Source organism: Drosophila albomicans, chromosome 2L (genome assembly GCF_009650485.2).
Source record: "Drosophila albomicans strain 15112-1751.03 chromosome 2L, ASM965048v2, whole genome shotgun sequence".
Classification (NCBI taxonomy): domain Eukaryota; kingdom Metazoa; phylum Arthropoda; class Insecta; order Diptera; family Drosophilidae; genus Drosophila; species Drosophila albomicans.
Window position 1 is genome coordinate 14,000,430 of NC_047628.2, and position 17,740 is coordinate 14,018,169.

The 17,740-nt window shown below is 36.7% G+C and overlaps 3 protein-coding genes across 5 annotated transcripts in view; 2 read left to right on the top strand and 1 right to left on the bottom strand.

The window, feature by feature from the left end:
• Positions 1–2,943: 2,943 nt before the first annotated feature.
• Positions 2,944–16,961, bottom strand: LOC117563789 (uncharacterized). Of its 2 annotated transcripts, none has more exons than XM_034242318.2 (4): positions 16,927–16,961; positions 3,669–3,751; positions 3,575–3,607; positions 2,944–3,515 (listed from the first exon to the last, which is right to left on the bottom strand). In XM_034242318.2, the coding sequence occupies exons 1-4, from the start codon at positions 16,950–16,952 to the stop codon at positions 3,352–3,354; spliced, it is 306 nt and encodes a 101-aa protein (XP_034098209.1). In that variant the 5' UTR covers positions 16,953–16,961; the 3' UTR covers positions 2,944–3,351. The 2 variants fall into 2 exon arrangements, with proteins under 2 accessions (XP_034098209.1, XP_051858526.1); XM_052002566.1 differs by lacking the exon at positions 16,927–16,961 and adding an exon at positions 5,111–5,127 and having other exon boundaries at positions 2,945–3,515.
• LOC117563787 (uncharacterized) lies at positions 8,322–11,257 on the top strand. The gene is made up of 4 exons (XM_034242314.2): positions 8,322–8,453; positions 8,515–9,544; positions 10,274–10,360; positions 10,421–11,257. Exons 2-4 carry the CDS (start codon positions 8,791–8,793, stop codon positions 11,110–11,112), a joined length of 1,533 nt encoding a protein of 510 aa, XP_034098205.2. The 5' UTR covers positions 8,322–8,453; positions 8,515–8,790; the 3' UTR covers positions 11,113–11,257.
• The window catches only part of LOC117563783 (sodium bicarbonate cotransporter 3), a 31,335-nt gene continuing 27,166 nt past the window's right edge, over positions 13,572–17,740 (top strand). The window contains exon 1 of one of the 2 annotated variants that reach the window (XM_052002555.1): positions 13,572–14,439. The gene's annotated coding sequence lies outside the window, so the exon portion shown is untranslated. The remainder of the gene's footprint in view (positions 14,440–17,740) is intronic. The other variant, XM_052002560.1, reaches the window with a different exon arrangement.

A 17,740-nucleotide genomic window follows, 5' to 3' on the forward strand; every position in this document is an offset into this window, starting at 1 on the left:
TGTCACTGGTTGAGAATTTATATATCTTATGGAGATGCCTCCTCCTGCCTATTATATACTTACATATGTACATTTATAGTACAGTAGGCACAAAATTTTAAAACCCTTCTCACCAAAAAGTAGCGGGTATACAAATATTCACACACTATTTCATTCATCGTGCTTATATTTGCTTAAGAAAACTAAAACAAAAATAGCAAAGGCAAAGATTAAATTTGTATTCTTCACCCCAAGTTGCTCGTCTTTATTGCGACAATTGTTCACACGAAAGTTTTGCTTAAGATTGGCATTTAAGTTGGTATTTTATTCGCTGCGAAATGGGTTATCAAATTATTAAAAGCCATTTCTGTGCTTCGCACGTAATTTGTCTGCCAAAGTTCAGTCAAGTTCATTTGCATATTGCTAAAGCAGCAACTTTGCTTTCTCAACTAGCTTTTCCTGCTTTTGTTATTTATTTAAAATATCTTTTAGTCAAGGCGTTAAAAATACTTGACATTTTATTAGCGCATCTGCAGTCTGTAAATAATAAACGAAATCAAGCAATTGTATTGCACATAAATTGAGTGTGTATTATTGTCAAAAATTTATTGTTGAAATTGGAAATCAACAGCTGGATTCGGGAGTCGTAATTGATTGTATTCCCATACGATATCCTAATTAGAATCTTATCCTTGCGCAAAGCCAAATGTCACGCCATAAAAGTTGATGCAAAGCTGCACAACAAATTACACACATAAAATTCGCTCGCACACCAAAAAGATAACCATAAACTTTTACAACACGCGCCACCCGCCGCAAAACAAGACACACAAATAACACGAATAAAAGCAAATAAAGATTATTTTCCATTTGATAGGAACATACACAGAGTATAGAAGCATTCGAGCACAGAATGTTGTTCATTTATGTATTTACCCTTGATTAAAGTATAGCAAATTGCAAGTGACTTGTCAATAATTGCGAATGCATGCCAAAGGACAGCAACGTCTTCAACAACCATCTAGAATGCCCAAAGTCCTAAGACCAATGCCAGAAACCAAAACCCAAAACCAAAGCCAAAGCCAAAGCCTGCTAAACTGGCGAGTGGAGACAACCTTCTCAATAACGAGCATGACCATCATTATGTTGTGCTTCGCTGTCAAAGACGCCCAGTTGGCATAACAGGCACTTCCGGTGTGCATGCAATTCAAACAGCAGTTCGCCATGTTTCTGCTGTCGCCTGTGGCCATCAACAGCTATGTGAAAACAGACACAGCAACAGCAGCAACAACAACAACAACAATGACATTAACAACCAAGCCATCGCTGAGGTTTGTGGTGATGTCCACTGAGCGAGAGGTTCACGTTGTCTAATCTCCTTAATTGATTGATACGAAGATATGAAAGAGATGTAGGATTATTAAATTGCACATAAAAGCAAGTACTATTGAATATATAGAATATGTATTTAAATAAATATTTTATAATTAAATGAATTATATTGAAAAAAATATACAAAAATAAGAAAAAACAAACTATCCAAATCTAAATACAAAAGCGTTTGATTACAATACATATTTAGTTTAATATTATGATCTGAAAAATATATTGTGAACGCATAAACTTTTCATTTAACTAGACTATCCGATGCTTCTTTTAACATTCTATTACACACATCTTAACAGTTCTTAATTCTACTTATGTTAATGTTACAATATCACTATTCTTCCCATACAATAATGTATCTATTACTGCCAGTCTGTTACAATATGTATGGTATATATATATAAATAAATATCTTATTTTATTCAAGAAAACTTCAAGTGCAATACTTAAAACCGAAAGTCCCCAATAAATATTGAAATGTACTTATTTTCAGTACATTTCAAGAAATAAATCTATAAATGAAATGTAAAAAGATACTAGTCTTTTGGACAAAATTAAATTAATTATATATTTATAAAGATACTGTTACCCGAATATTTCACTTTAATTAAACAAATTTTAACTCCCTCGGAAATTTGTTTAATTAAAGTGAAATATTCGGGTAACAGTATCTTTATAAATATTATATTATTATAAAGTAGACTTTATTTTACTGAGGGAACATAAAATAATCTCTATTACAAATATTATAAATATATTCTATTTCAACAACTTTTTCTTTAACTGTAACTATAACTTTTTATTTTACTATACTAACAAAGAAGTTGGCATGTTTATAGAGTAAAAAGTATTTTACTTTAATAGTAACTTTTTGGAATAAAATTTAAACTGTCGTACTATTTAGCTAAAGTATAACTACATTAACTTGCAGAACTGTAGTACTATAAAAAGTATAGTCGTTATACTACTACTTTAAAAGCAACATTATTTTTATATAAAGCACTTTAATATAAATGAATAAATTTGGCTAAACTACGTACAGTGACTTTGCATTTTAAAATATGACAAATTAAGTATATTACGTATACGCAAACATATTCCTAATTGACAAAATACCTTAAGATGCCCTTTGATTTCGAATCTTATTTGGATGCTCATGTTATCTAGGCTTTCCCCCAATTAATTGCCAAAATATGCTAAACACTGACAAGCCTGCTTATTATTAGTACAAGAGCAAGTACAAGACGAGGAAACCACAAAGCCAAGTGACCCAGAAGTTGAGCACAAGCACAAGTTGTAAGGAACCAAACAAGCAGATAGCCTAAGGATTCAAGGAGTTCTGAGAACATTTCAATATGTGTTGTTTCAATTGTGCTCATTAGGCGCAGTTGGCAAGCTGTGGCCTAAGCTGATCATGACCACTAATTAATTTAGCAATTCAGCAATGTGTTGACCAAGTTGTGAATGTGGTCAAGACAATGTGAAGACACTGCTGCAATCCAATGAGAGAATTCAAACATTTTAAATCCATTTTTATGTTCAATGAAATGTGCTTTAATATTCGTTTATTATATGTTAAAAAGGAATTAATAATATCCAATGATAATGTGCATTTTATATTCGAAAATATAAATATATTAGACATATTGAATATTAAACATTTATATTATGATTTTGAAATTCGAAAATGTATAACAAAAGAAAAATCCCATTTGCATATGCAATGATAATGTGCATTTAATTTTAAACATTATTTGCATGATTTAAAATTAAACATTTATATTGTGATTGTGTGGAATTGGAACATTTATATTATGTGCGGAATAAATAATTCTAAATTCTTGGTATGACAATGGAGATGTGGCATTAAACATAATTAAACAATATTTTCAATTATTGAAAAGTCTTGGGTTTTCATTGTGCCGTTAAACGGCCGGGTGTCTTTTTTTATGTTTTGTGTGTGTGTCGAAAAAACTTGAGAATACTTTATTGATATTTTGGTTGCTTGGGTTTGCGACGTGGAGGTCGAACCGCTGTCCTAAATGGAGATTCATCGCCATCGCCTAGGCTGGAGGAGCTCTCTCTGCCTACGATCTGTCTTAGCAGCTGCTTCTGTTCCTCAAACTCATTGAAGAGCACTTGAAACTGATCTGGAATTGGCAAAGAAAGAACTTCATTCAAAGTTTTCATTACTAATACTACAAACTACCCGATAATATGGCCATCTCTTGCCTCATCGTATCTACAAAAGAGGAAAGTTAAAGATTATTATGGTAACTTTACAATCTAGAAAGATTTACTACCTCTAATGTGTGCCAGTAACTTCTCGTTATCCATGCAGGAATCGCAGTGAATACTTGTCTTTGGGCTATCTCCTACCATATCTCTTAAAGATATTTAATAAAAATATAATATTAGTGCAAATAAATAAATATTATTCGAATTTTTGTACACTTTCTACTTTCATTTCATATATTCAAAATTGCATAATTTGTTTTGATTACAAAATTATACAACTTTGAATTTAGTTCGTTTATTTTTATAGAGATTTATATTGATTTGATTTTCTTATTGTTTATAGTTTTACATGATGCTCCCTTGTTGTTGAGTATTACAAGCATTTACACACACTTCTTAAAGCCTTTGTACCAGTGACGACTTAAAACAAAGATTAAACATGTTAGTTACAAGCAGTTTGAGTATTCAGCTTCTTAATCCTAATGATTCTTACTTAGCACAATGAAACTTAATTAAAAACTAAATTATTTCTATTGAGTACAATTTGTCTCGATTGGTTTTTAAGGTGTTTTTGTCTCGTTTTATATTATGACCAAACTACGCTGTGTTTATTTCATGTAATATTTATAAATATGCATTGTTAATATTTATAAATATTTCGCCGCTCGCATTTGCTCCCGATCGCAATAAGATTTTGATCGGTACCCAGGGAACACCACGGGAAGGCCATTACAATGGTAATGGGGTCACCCACACACACACATACACGCGTATCTTTTGGTGACCTACGAGTCGACTTGAGCTGCTCCAAAGCAGCTCCCAAGTTCCCCAAAGTGAAAACTGTGTAAATGCACGAAGAGGAAAATATATAATTAATCAATACTAACATTTGAAATAGAAATTATACATTTTTAAACGAGTCAAGAAACTTATTTGAAATTAAGTTTTTTCTGCTTTTTTTGTTATTTAGACAGCTATAAAACTATCACAGTGTCAGCACTGATGCTAAACCAAAGGCCCAAAATAGACAGCCATGGTGCCATTGAAACGCTTTCAGGCTAATAATAATTTGCTGCACTTTGTCGAAATCTAGGGATATAGTACGCTTTGCTTTTATGTTTTCTAATTAATTTCAGCAAATTGGCACAGGTGCACTTTTACACTGGCACAATTATGATATGTTTAACGACCGTTTGGAACTTTTATAAATAAAAATAGTTTGAAATTTATATCATGTTGTTAATAATATAAAAACGTATAACATTAATAAGCAGTTTTAGCTACATATTAAACAAAATTATGCAACAAGTATTAATTTTATAGCACGAAATTAATTATTTGTATTATTGCCTTTGGGTCGGAAGATATCCAATATTTGTTTATATTTAATAGTCCGCCAGCACACCCAAAATATTCAATTAACACGGATAGGTTTAAAAAAAATAATATATGAAGTTTTAGAAATTTTCATAAAAGTCTGTATAAATGCGTTATAATAATTTTCAACCGCTCGATCTAAACGCACGAAACGAATTAAAATTCTCACATCAGGGAATTTATAGCAAACTAGTCGCTAGTCAGCGATACATCAAGAGAAAGCGAGAGAGCGAGAAAGAGAGCACCGCATCCAACGAAAAAACAAAGGGCCAAACATTTTTGCACTCACAGATAAAAAGTACGCGCTACAAAATTCCGCCCACCTTGCACTTGCAGCTGTTGCTTCCCACTATTTTGGACTTTTGCGAAAATTGTTGTTTACTCAACGAACTGCCTGTGAAATGGTTAATATGGGCAAGCATTAGTACAAGCATTCGCCAGCAGGAGCGTTTTAAAAATGTACACAATGGTGAATATAAATAACTGAACAAGTGGATTGCATGTGCCAGTTGGTGCATAACTTCGCTAAGTAAATTAGTATTCTATACAAACGCTAGGGGCGCTGTGTAGCGGCTGGCAGGTCACAATAGATATCGCAGCATAGGCTGAAACCTTGTTGGTGAAACATTTACTCCGCTGAAACCTTGTTGGTGAAACATTTTCACCATCGCTAGTCAACACTCAAACCACAGTGGTGAACTTTGCTACTTAGTAAACGAATACCTAAACGACAAAATAAGAGACAGCAAAATTCCTCGCTCAACTCGTATTTTTTATAACACCCACAAATTCCACGCCCACAGTGACATTGATACCAAAAGCCTCTATTAACATTGTTGAGCTCGTTTCGTGTTAATCTGTTGCATGGATAAAATCACGCCTCGAAAAGAAAGGCGACGACGACGAGTTGTGTCATCATCAACCAGACACGTTTTTTGCCCACATTCTCCTGCGTTTTCTATTCGTTGGGGCCTGGGCTTATTTAATATTGAATTCAAAAATAATATTTGTGCTGTCACAGTAAAAACAACATTGTTGCCACATTGCTGATTGAAAGTTGAAAGACACGCCCCATGACTTAAGCTGTTTGCGTGACGAAAAAGGATATGTTGATTGAGCTTTGCTTATATACTATGTATTAACTATAAATACTCGAATTTCATTGAACTCGATGAGGAAAAGTGTGAAAAGCAGACATTTGACACATTCCATAAATAAACTAAATATTGTTCTTTCTTAATCAGCTTAGACAACTGAATTGAACTTCAAAAGCTAAAAGAATCACAGTGAAAATGTAAAGCATTAACAATTTGAGTTTGATATTGAATCTTTTCTTAAAGCCTAAGGCAAGAAAAACGGAATTGTAAACCTATTTACTCTCCTTTCAACAAGGCTTTCTATATGTTTTATTTGCTGACACTCGATACATCACTTTAATATCATTCTCTGGTAATAAAAGTTTTCTAGAATTAACTTCACTCACATTTCAGTTTTCAGTAGTTAATCTTAAAGTTATTTAGTCACAAATATTTAATGACAGGCCTAGGCACAACTGAAACGCATTTTTCTTACACATTCCACAGCGTCAACTTGACAGCTGTGAATGTGGCAACAACGACAGCAACATGAACACGAGTCGCCCCACAGGGAGACACTTAACATCCATATTATGCAAAAATTTGAGTGGGGCAAGTGGAATAAATCTTAAAGTCGTGTCAGAAGCAAGTGAGATTTACATAGTTTGTAAAGATTGTGTCATCTAGGCTTTGTCTTAGAAGTGATATTATCTATTTAAAGAATTAAAAATGAAATTCTAATTATAGAAATTTCACTTGCGAATATTATATAATGTATCGTTGCTGGCAAAAAATTGTTATCGGTTATCTTCACTGTAATCTCATATATCTTTCTTTATCGTCCTAGTAAACTTCATTATCTTTACTATTCCACAATGTACTCACTGAGGCTGTAAATTAGATTGTGATAATCAGCATGACGAGTTTTATTGCCGTTAGCAATAAACTAATTAGTTGTGTCTAGCAAAGATACACAAAATTATATCCACAATATGCTAAAAATAAAGTGAAATTATTCCATTTATGGCTATTACAGCAAAAGTGCGAAGAATAACCAATGAAATTAATCGAAATTGTTAACTGCATGTACATTTCTGCAATTTTTAAAGAAATTACATTTGTATTGTCTTTTTCTAAATTCATAAATATGCATATTATTTAATATTTTTGTGTTGGTTTCTGTTTGCAATCAGTGAAAGTGAAACCTGTCTCGACTCTGTTTTCTAATCATCTCATAATTTTCATTCTTTTCTCCAGCAAACGTCACGTTATGCCAGCTGAAACGACGTCTGTGTGTGTGTGTGTGTGTTATCCCAAAGACAACACAGCCATTAAGGGCAATTACAAGCTGTCTGGTCCGACTTGGGAACCCCTTGTCTCTATGAAATTCAATTGCACAGATGTTTTTCTCTAAGAATGTGACAAAATGAAATGGCAATAACAACAAACTAAGTGAGTAGACCACAAGCAGTCTCCAGATATTAATTACTTAGTATAGTGAATAGAAAAACCGTACGTCTGGGAGAGATTAGCATGTGAGTAAAGCTCACAAACAAAGCGAATGACATGTTACATCAAATGAAAACAAGTAAAAATGAAAGAAAAACAACAGCAAGCAGCAAAAAAGTAAATAAACAAGAATGAAAATGGAAATGAAAACAAAATGCAGCAACATGAAAAAATAGACTACTAAAGCAATAAGAATGAAGACAACGAGATTGATCGACTAAAAACTGCGCTATACTCAATAATTAAAGTAGAAGAACGCTAGATGGCGACGATTATTTTTAGGAAGACATTTCGACGCGAACGCTAGATGGCGACAGTGATTTTTAGGAGCTATTTATTTCTATGGCAGGCAGCATTTATCTTACTTCGACTTTCTGCATCGCTGCAGTATAACATACCCCATTTTATTGGCCCTTTTAAGAGACACAGGGTATAGGAAAATAAGTAGAAAAAATCGGCAAACTCAGCGGTCACGTAGCGAAACGAAAGCGAAGACCAAACAGAGCAGTCAACGGACAGACAGACAACGCGGACCGATCAGAGACGTTCTAATGAGAAAGCTGACCAGAAACTATGATTTTTCGGCAACCGAAAACCCCAACAACGAGATGCATGTAGGTGAAGCGGGACAGCAGGGGTGGCGGTGGTGGTGTCGGTATCTCAATCTCAATTGGCAAGAAAGTGAGAGCAGTGTTCGAGCTGCATTCGAACAGCATGCGAATGAGTCTCTAGAAGATACGTGTTGCGACGGGGCGACAACAAAACAAAAGCCAAACGCTGACCGAGCAGTGGCAACATTTCCATGGAAACTGTCAGAACGCCAACAACTGCTGCATCGATGCTGCCAACGATTTTGCCAATGCTGCTGCTCTGTGGCTCAGTCATCAGGTAAGCCAAGATAATCTTAAGCCACACCTCAGAAAACACCCAAACTCATCATTGAACTCAGCTCACCAATGGATAAACGCGAGCTGCAAATGCTGGAGATGATGCGCAACATACTCGGAGTAGACACCCCAGATTTGGCAAGTGGACGAAGCCAACGTTCACATCCCATACTGTTTGCCAACTCCGTGCCATGTGAAGACAGCTTGCCGGAGGACACCAACGATAGTTTCAACTTCTTCGACGAAGATCTGGATGATAGCGACGAATGCAATGATTTTGGACGCCCTTGTGAAGAGCCGAAGCCACCTCTTGAACCGTGTCCCAATCCCTTGGTGCCATGGATCATCCATGCTTTGTGCGTGTAATTGTGCTGCGGACACCTTTAATGCGACACGATCCGTGCACAAATTTTACCTTGGCCATGCAAGCAACGAGCACAACTAGCACGACAGCGAAACCGAAAGGCCGCAAGTGCAAACCAAAGGTGAAGAAAGCGAAGCCCAAGCCGGAGCAGCGTTTGGCTAGTGTGAACAACATTAACAGCACAAGCAGTTCCACAAGCTCCAGCACCTCGACAACAACCAGCACCGTGAGCACTAGCATTGAAACGACAACCGAGCTGCCAACCACAAGCTCAACAGAGTCAGAAACCAGCCCGACAACAACTGAGGAGCCTCCAACGACAACTGAGATGACTACAACAACAACAGAAGAGCCCACAACAACTACAACTACAGCAACAACCACAACAAGCAGCACTACTCCACTGACTACGCCAACGACAACAACAACAACCGAGAGCATCGTCTACTCACGCAACAATCAACTCAAGTCCTTGCGCGGCAGACGCCGCAAGCAGGGCCGACGACGTCCGAGTGTGCCGGATGCGCCCAGAATTAAATTGGATGGCGCCATGCAGTCCAGCGATGCACTTCCGGTATTCCAGAGCACCGAAGTAAGCGAGCTGAGATCACGACCGGAAACCACAACAAAGCCAAATGATTTAGAGACAACAACACCGGAATGTGCAGAAGATACAGACGAAGTGGAGGCAGAGCCGGAACGCAAAGCCGCTGACAACGAAACTGAAGGTAGGTCAGGATAATAGAGTGAGTTGCTAAGACGGAGAAGCGTAAATTCCCCTGCAGGTATGGAAGCTCTAGAGTAATGATATGACAAACAAAAAGTAACTGTAAAAAGGACGTTTTGATTGGAGCAATCCTATGGCAGCTAATTAACAGTTCTGCAAACCTACTAAGGGCGACATATGCGCAACTGATAACAAATAAGACAGATCTGTGCAAACTTAGCTAAAATTTATATTGAAGACCTAATTGGTAGGTCAAGAGGAAAAAGTGAATTATAGAAGAGAAGAATATTAAGCTGGGAAGTTCTAAACGTCACAAAACAAATAAGTAATTCATTATTAGGTCTACACATTTCTATATCAGCTGATTGATTAATTTATGTCATACAAATATAGTAAAAAGGAAAGATGTTTCAAGTTTTGGTAAGATAGCATTAAAATTTATGGATTAGTTAGATGGCAAATAAACAGACAGAAAATATGCCTTAAATGTGTATCAAAAATGCCAAGAAAACACAATTTGTTTCCTTGAATTTTTAAAACCAAAAACATTATAAAGTAATTTAATTTAATATCCGATATATGTTTTATTTACAAGATAAAGGAAGAATCTTAGAAAGTTTTCATTACGATAACTTCCCAATATAGTACGCTAACAAAGATATGTACAGACAGGCAGCAGGAAAAGAAATAATGTCTTTCACAGAAAAATTCTTATAAGAACCTTTCACAGAACTGGTTTCAGGCAGCGAAGATTGCGAGGATGCTGAGGATCAAGACACGAATCTCTGTCCACAGTTCTCAGCGCCCGAGGAACCAGGTGAGCAAAGAAGCAACTGATTGATTGTGTAAAAAATATAATGATTAAATACTTTTACAGCCAACATGCGCCTTCTACCCGCATCGCGGTATCGTAAGCCCGTGAAAAACTATGTGGAGCCCATTCTGTACGAGGGTCAAGGATTCGCCAAGCCAAGGCAACGCATTGGCATGCTGCAGCCCCAACGACGAGATTTCTATGTGAGCAACAAGCAGATCATGCCCAGACCGCGACCCAAGTACCGCGAACCTGTTCCCCATTCCATCTATATGAACAACATTATTCGTGGCGTCAAGTGCAGCGACGAAGTGCCAGGACATCAGCACTCTAATCCACATCCTCATCCGCGACGCTATCGCAATGGCAAGCCAACGGGACCAACACAACGTGGCTGGCTGAGCAGACGCCACGGTCCAGGCTATGCTCCAGCTGGATCACAGCCCACTTCAAATGGTCACATTCGACATCGTCCCAATCCACTTTACGGCCTCAGTTCCGCTGAAGATCTGGACTCTTATGACCACGACAGCGAGTACTACGACGATGCCTCAGCAGAGCGTCTCAACTGGCCACGAGAGCATCATGCACCGGGTTCATCATCGTCGCCTACTGTGGATCCTTGTCAGGCCGAGCATCGCCAGGAGCGGGAAAGGGAGCGAGCCAGGGAGTTGGAGAGGGAGCATGACAGAGAGCGAGATAATGATCATATGTTGCAATATCCACAACCTGTTGCTCCACGTTTCTTTACCTAGGCTAAGGCTACAAAACAAATTGCAGTACTATAAAGCACACAGTAGCACATTAAGAAACTGCACCACGAGAATAAAGCTAGTTAATAAAGTAAACATTACAGGGTATTAGAAAGTATATAGGTTAGAGCTGCATTATAAACTAATAAATGAAAGCTAAGATTAATGAAATTCAGACAATGTCTTAATTGTAAAACAGCAACGAATTAAACCCTATTACGGGATATTATAATGTGAATCAAAGTTATATGCAAATAAAGTTACGAAAAATTTAAATGAAGCTTAGACAAGTCTAACCCATTCTGAATAATAACAAGAAGAATTAGTAAGTAAGCTACTCTATAAATAATATATAAAACTAAAACAAATTTTAATGAAGAAATGAACAAAATATGTTATTATAGGGTATCTAAAAGTATAGCTGAGTTACCCGGCTGCTCTACAAACCCAAAAACTCCAACTAATTTTCATGAGATTTAAATATTTCTAATGGCTTTCATTAAAGTACAGAGGTTAAAAATCGGCACTCTAATGAATATACAAAACTAAAGCTAATATTAAATGAGACTCATATATTTCGTTTAGTTTACAGTAACAAAAATGTCAGCAATTAAATGCTTGAAACACTTCTACAACAGAATGTCAAAGTTTAATTGAATTGTCATGCCTATACTTTGGTGGTCAATTTGCTTTAATTTGATGGCTTCCAAATGATGGCACACTCAGCACGAGTTCATCCATCAGCGACAAATGAAAATCTGAAACCAACTACATAGTAATTAGGTAAACTTCAAAAAGCTGTGATGTATCCAGAATGTGATTGCGACTTTTGACGCGTCGCCTACGTCAGCAGTGGGAATTCAATTGGTTTATAAGTATCAGTTCAACGGCTCAATCTATGAGCCTTTCGAATGTCCGAATGTATCTACAATGAGAGCCAGACACGCGCTCGTAATGACAATTCATGGCACAAAATTTTACTAGCTGGGCGGTCACCTGATTATTTGTACATTGAGACATTATGCAGATTGTTGACAAGAGTCGCAGTAGCACAGTAACACAGAGATCCCAGCAAATTCAGAGGTCTAATGATAAGGCCAAGGCTGTGATTGATGAGTGAACCACAACTGCTCATTACGACAGTTGGCTAAGTGAGTTCACACGCACACGTCTCATGCAAAGTAACAAATTAAAGCAGCGCCCTGCTTTTAGATACAACAATGTCAACAATGATATTTATAACAGTTGGAGGAAGGATATGAGAAAAGTGATGATATTTATAATTGTTGTATCAAGGATATAAGAAAAGTGTATCTATAAATAAAGAGATAACCCATTTTGGGATACATTTAGAATTTGCTTAAGGTCACACCTTACTAAATCTTTCAATTTTTAAACTTAGAAAACCTGAGCTTTTAGGCTTTAGTTATTGTCCGGCTAACGCCTCTAGTCGCAATATTTCCTGAAATACTGAAGCTTAAACTGATCATTTTTGTTAACATATTCTTATAGCATTTTAGAGGTAGTTAAGTTAATATAGGTATCTTTATTACAAAGTCAGTGGTTTCATATAATACGAAAGCAAGCATTAACCGATCAATTGGATCTCTTTTTTTAGTCGCAAAATGAAAATAGTTTTAATCCTAATTTCGAATACATTTCGTAACAATTGCATTTAATACTCAAAAATTATTCAATACATTTCCAAAGTTACTAATTAACTGAGTGAAGACAGTCTTAGCCTAAGTAAAAAATTTCAGACCGATTTCTTCTTAAATTCTACAATAAATTGCAAAGCAAATACAGAGTATCTCACAATCCGGTTCTTCTTTTCCCAACATTCTTACTCTTTTAATTGCAAGTTTTGTTAGCGCTTGAAATGTATTTATCTTTAATATCTTTGGAACTGCTTATCGTAAATTCCCCATTTGCACTTGCTGTTTTTTGTCGTCGTTGTTTATGCGCTGCCACAAAACATATGACTCGCAAATCGTGCAACAAAAACATTCATATCACATCACTAAAAAATCAAAAGAGCGGGCCCCAAAGGAGTTGCCTCCAAGCGTACAAAATGAAAACAAATTACCGCCGCCCCCACGCGACTTTGCTATCAAAAAACTAGCGTTTAACTCACGCTCTCTCTCTCTCTCTCTCTCTCTCTGTGTCAATCTCTTTTTATGTCTCACTCTCATTCTCCCAGTGTTTTCTCTCTCTGACATTGTAAATGTCACACAGCCAGGACGCTGTTAACGATTGTTGCGACGGCGCAAGAGAACGCCAACAGAGCGAAAGAGTACACACACACAAACACACAGAGAGAGAGAGAGAGAGAGAGAGAGAGAGTGGGTGAGAGAGGGAATTGACAAGCCGAGTCTAGGCCTAGTGGGCAATGTGTACTGATTTTCAGGTTCTCCTGGCTTGTGGCACAGTGCGGACGTGTTTTTCAGTTCGGTCGGAAAAACCTGCACGAAATAGGAACCTGATAGCTAAGAAAAGTGCAAAAGCAAAAAGCGTTCAAAACCCATTTAGAAACATCCACCAAAAGTCAATAAAAATAAAATAAAGAAAAGTAAAACCAAATGCCAATTAAACGAAATCTTTGTAGCTACCATTTTGTTATCAAGTGTTGTGTACGTGACAGTGTGTGTGTGTCTACCTAGAGTTAAATTGAGCCCAACACAAAAAAAGAAACAGAAAACCGAAAACAGCGAAACCTCAATCAAAAAACCCAAATCCGTACCCTTAACAAAAAGTGCATTTAAAACGAACATAGAATCTTTTAGCCAAATAAAACCAAACCCATATTTAAATTGTGTATGTGCGGTGTGTTGGCCATTTATGTTAATCATCCCAGCAAACTGGCTAAAAAAGCAAAGCAAAGCAAAAGGTGTGAACCAACCACAACAACAACAGCAGCATCGTCAGCGTCAGCGTCAGTTTAACCAAAGCCAAAATCGATAAAATTGTTAAAAATAAATTCCATCATTAGACGCAAGCGTAATTTATGCTCTGGCAAGGAAATAACGTAATTCGCTTAATTGAAAACGCAAACACTGCCACATAACGAGCTAACATTCAAGTTGATTGCAAACAAAACCACCGTTTCGAAATCTAAATCTAAAGATAAATACCAAATGAGCAGCATTTAAAAGGAGAACATCCACATCCACAGCAGCCACTGTAGCAGCCACTGTAGCAGTAACTAACTGGGTCAGTTAACGGCAGGCAGCTACTGTTGCCAAGTTTCCTCCTGCCACTCCTACCTTCCACCCTCTAGTAACAACTACAACTACTGCTACTACTCCTCGTCAGGGCATCCTGACAAACACGGTAAGTTGAGTTGACTGCTCTCGCTGGGGGGCAGCAAAAAAGTTTGCACTTTTACTCGACTCTGCGTTTGCTTGAGATAGCTTCACTCGAATAGGAAGAAACCACAGTTTATCTTCATTCCAGCAGGTGTCTTACTTCAGAAACTTTTAGTCGCACTCTACAAAATGTTTTAAATTTAAACTTACGGCTTTATGTACATCAACGAATATTTGTTGCTAATGAGTTGTGATCAAGATCGAAAGAAGCCCCATAAGTTACTTTCTGATTTATCAAAAGAAGCTGGGCAAATTTGTCATGACGTTATACAAGTATCAAATTACTCAGAAGCAATTAACAAGAAGGGAATGCATCGAGTCCCAATAAAAACAAGAGTTATATTAAAAACAGAACAGAATGATTAAATGCATTAAAAGTTGGTCAGAATTTGAAATCAAACAATTTTTTTTCATTTCAAACATATTTTTAGATATATATATTATTTAAATTTATGTATACAATAAAATATGAAAAAAAAAAATCACATTTTGCAACTTAAAGTTTCCCTAGAATCATAGCTTTGCAATTGAAGTTCTTGCTTAACGACTGCAAAAAATAAAATCTAGTAAAACAAAATATACGCGAATGAATTATATAAAATAAAAAAAATAAATCAGAAAATTTCAGAAGTGATCAAATAATGAGTGTCAATAATTTCAGAATTGCGTCTCAATTTTTCTCAATTGCAAGTACAAATTAAAATTTGTATTTGTTACTACAAAAAATATTCAGATACGAATAAATATTTGTTAAACATATTATGTAATTTAAAGATTAAAAAAATGTTTTTAAGATAAATCAATATTTTCAACTAAATGGTTACATTTTTTCACACTCGTATTTTTGCTACTGAAAGGTGAAATATTTTTTGCTTGCACCTTGTAATCATTAAAATTCACAACTTCACCCACTGTGCTGACTGTTGGTGGCGCCAACCACCGAAAGAGCTTAACATTTTGATTAATTTGCAATTTTTGCTCGAAAACAAACAAGTTAATGACAAGCATATCAACATTTCAAGCTGAGCAATGCGAAACAGGCCGAAAAGGTAATCAATGCCTTTTAAAAATGCCTCAACTGTGAGGGGAATTCACGGTATTTGCATTGTTTGCTTTTGTTGTGTTCTTGAATGTTGCATTAGAGTAAAATGAAAACAACTGCTGCCCGAATGTCTGGCAGAGCTTTGTTTCTGCTTGATAAGCCAACGATGAGATTCAATAGGCTTTCAACTGTCGCTGTTTTACTTAGGGTTTCTCTTAGACTCTCTTTCTTGGTGTCGATTTATCAGAGAGTGTGTCAACGGGTCAGGCTTTGTTTTTCATGTCCTCAGGCGCTTTTGTTGTCACTTTTGCTTGGCGCCAGTGTCAACTTTAGCTGCTTTTTGGCATTCTAGACTTGCCAAGTACTCAACGCCGTTGGCATACTTGATAATTGCCAACTTTGGCAAATTTGTAAGCGAACTTTGATGCAGATAACGAGCACACATAATTGGCAAAAAGATCAAACTTGGGCGAAGCATGCAAAAAATAGATTGTAAAGCAATGTTACTAATGAGAAAAAATGTACTTTGCTTGAATTAAATTCAAATTTGCTTTAGAACTCGAAATGAGTAAAGTACACAAAAGAGTTCCCCTTTAATGATTTTCAATAATAACAATTTAAATAGTTAAAGATTAGCAGGAATTCCAATAAGATGATCCCAGTACTCGTTACTTAACTTCAAGTTAGTTAAATATTACACTCAGAGCAAATCAAACAAGTTGAGCTTTATGCGGCGCCACACAAAACAAATACTTAGTGCTGGCCAAATAAAGCTTTCCAGTTAAACTTCACTTCACTGACTGTTAACTACTCGCCACTCACACACACACAGTGTCGAATTGACACAAACAATAGAAAAGTGAGGTTACGTTGCGTGGCCATAACTCATATGACACTCCAGCAATGGCAAATAGGGCTAAAGTTTCTGACACATGGCCCGCACAAAGGCCCTGGGGACAAGGACATTAAGGCGGCAGCGTCGTTAAATGTTGACTCCAATCGATGGTTATTTTTATACGGCCTGTAAGCTGAGTCTTTACTTCGTTCTCCTCTTTCTCACTCACTCTCATTACCATTATCCCAAACACACACAACACACACACACGCGCATCTGTTGAGACTGTCAGGCTGCATTACGAATTCATTGCCGTAATTGGTATGTGGCGTAGCTTATGCAAAGAATTCCGATTCCCCTAAAGGAATGGGCAACGTCTTGAAAAATATGTTTGTAAGCCACCTTAAGCCGGCGGACAAGTTGAAAAGTCCTACTATAATTAGCACGTGGAAACGTATGCGTGTGTTTGTGTGCTTGTGTGCGTGAGGGTAGTCGTGTGTGTAATTAGCTTCCAGCCAGTCATGTCAAGTGACACAGCGTGCTCTCAAAAGTACTTTTGCCTATTCTAGACTAACCTGCTTACAGTTATGCACATCGTCATCTGTTTTATTAACTTTTCCGACTTGCAAATACACTCAAATTTCTCGGGAAATTCATATTTGAGAATTTTTCATAAATTTTCACTGCAGCAGCTATTAAACTTTTTCGATAACTAAGTTGCAACCGATATGCTGATTAGAGCCACGATAACTTGTCGATAACATCTCTAATTGCAGATCAACTGTTATGCCACTGTTAAGTAACAGCTATGCTAAACAGACCAACTGCTATGCAGCTGTTACACAATTATCGATTAACCCATTTGGAATGCGATCCCCCGCAGCGAATGCAATTTAAAACGCTGCATTTTAAAATGCAATCGTTCTGGTTCGTTCAACCAAAGAGTTAACGAGCGCTAATAAATCCACGTGTGCTGACATAAATCCTTCGCTATATTTAGTAATGGGCTCGTCGCATGTGTCGCTTGAGTGGTTTCTGGAAAGTGCGTTTCAACCAAGTGGCTAAGTCTAAGCCACCCAATGAATTCGTCAGGTTACACATAAATATATGTGTGTTGTATGTAATCGTGATAGCACGTGTTGTCTGTGGCTTTTGTTGTCACATCTCATCTATTTCGCACCACTTCCAACGCGACCTTACAATGCCATCTAACTAGTTCTCCTCCAATGCCTTGACTCTATTTAACCACATACTCGTGTGTGTTGAAGAAAAATCAATAGCGACAACGTTTTCCTTTCATTTGCTGAATTTAGCACACGCTGCGAAATTGAAAATTTCATTTACACTTGACAGAGGCACACGAGTTTACGCCTAACACTCACCCACATT

Excerpts from the sequence above, each read along its gene's own strand:
- LOC117563787 (XM_034242314.2), top strand. The coding sequence starts at position 8,791 with ATGGATCATCCATGCTTTGTGCGTGTAATTGTGCTGCGGACACCTTTA. Across the intron at positions 9,545-10,273 it reads CGCTGACAACGAAACTGAAG|AACTGGTTTCAGGCAGCGAA; the intron begins GTAGGTCAGGAT and ends AACCTTTCACAG. Across the intron at positions 10,361-10,420 it reads CTCAGCGCCCGAGGAACCAG|CCAACATGCGCCTTCTACCC; the intron begins GTGAGCAAAGAA and ends ATACTTTTACAG.
- LOC117563789 (XM_034242318.2), bottom strand. The coding sequence starts at position 16,952 with ATGACGATGTGCATAACTGTAAGCAG. Across the intron at positions 3,608-3,668 it reads GTTACTGGCACACATTAGAG|ATACGATGAGGCAAGAGATG; the intron begins GTAGTAAATCTT and ends CCTCTTTTGTAG. Across the intron at positions 3,516-3,574 it reads AGAGATGGCCATATTATCGG|ATCAGTTTCAAGTGCTCTTC; the intron begins GTAGTTTGTAGT and ends TGCCAATTCCAG.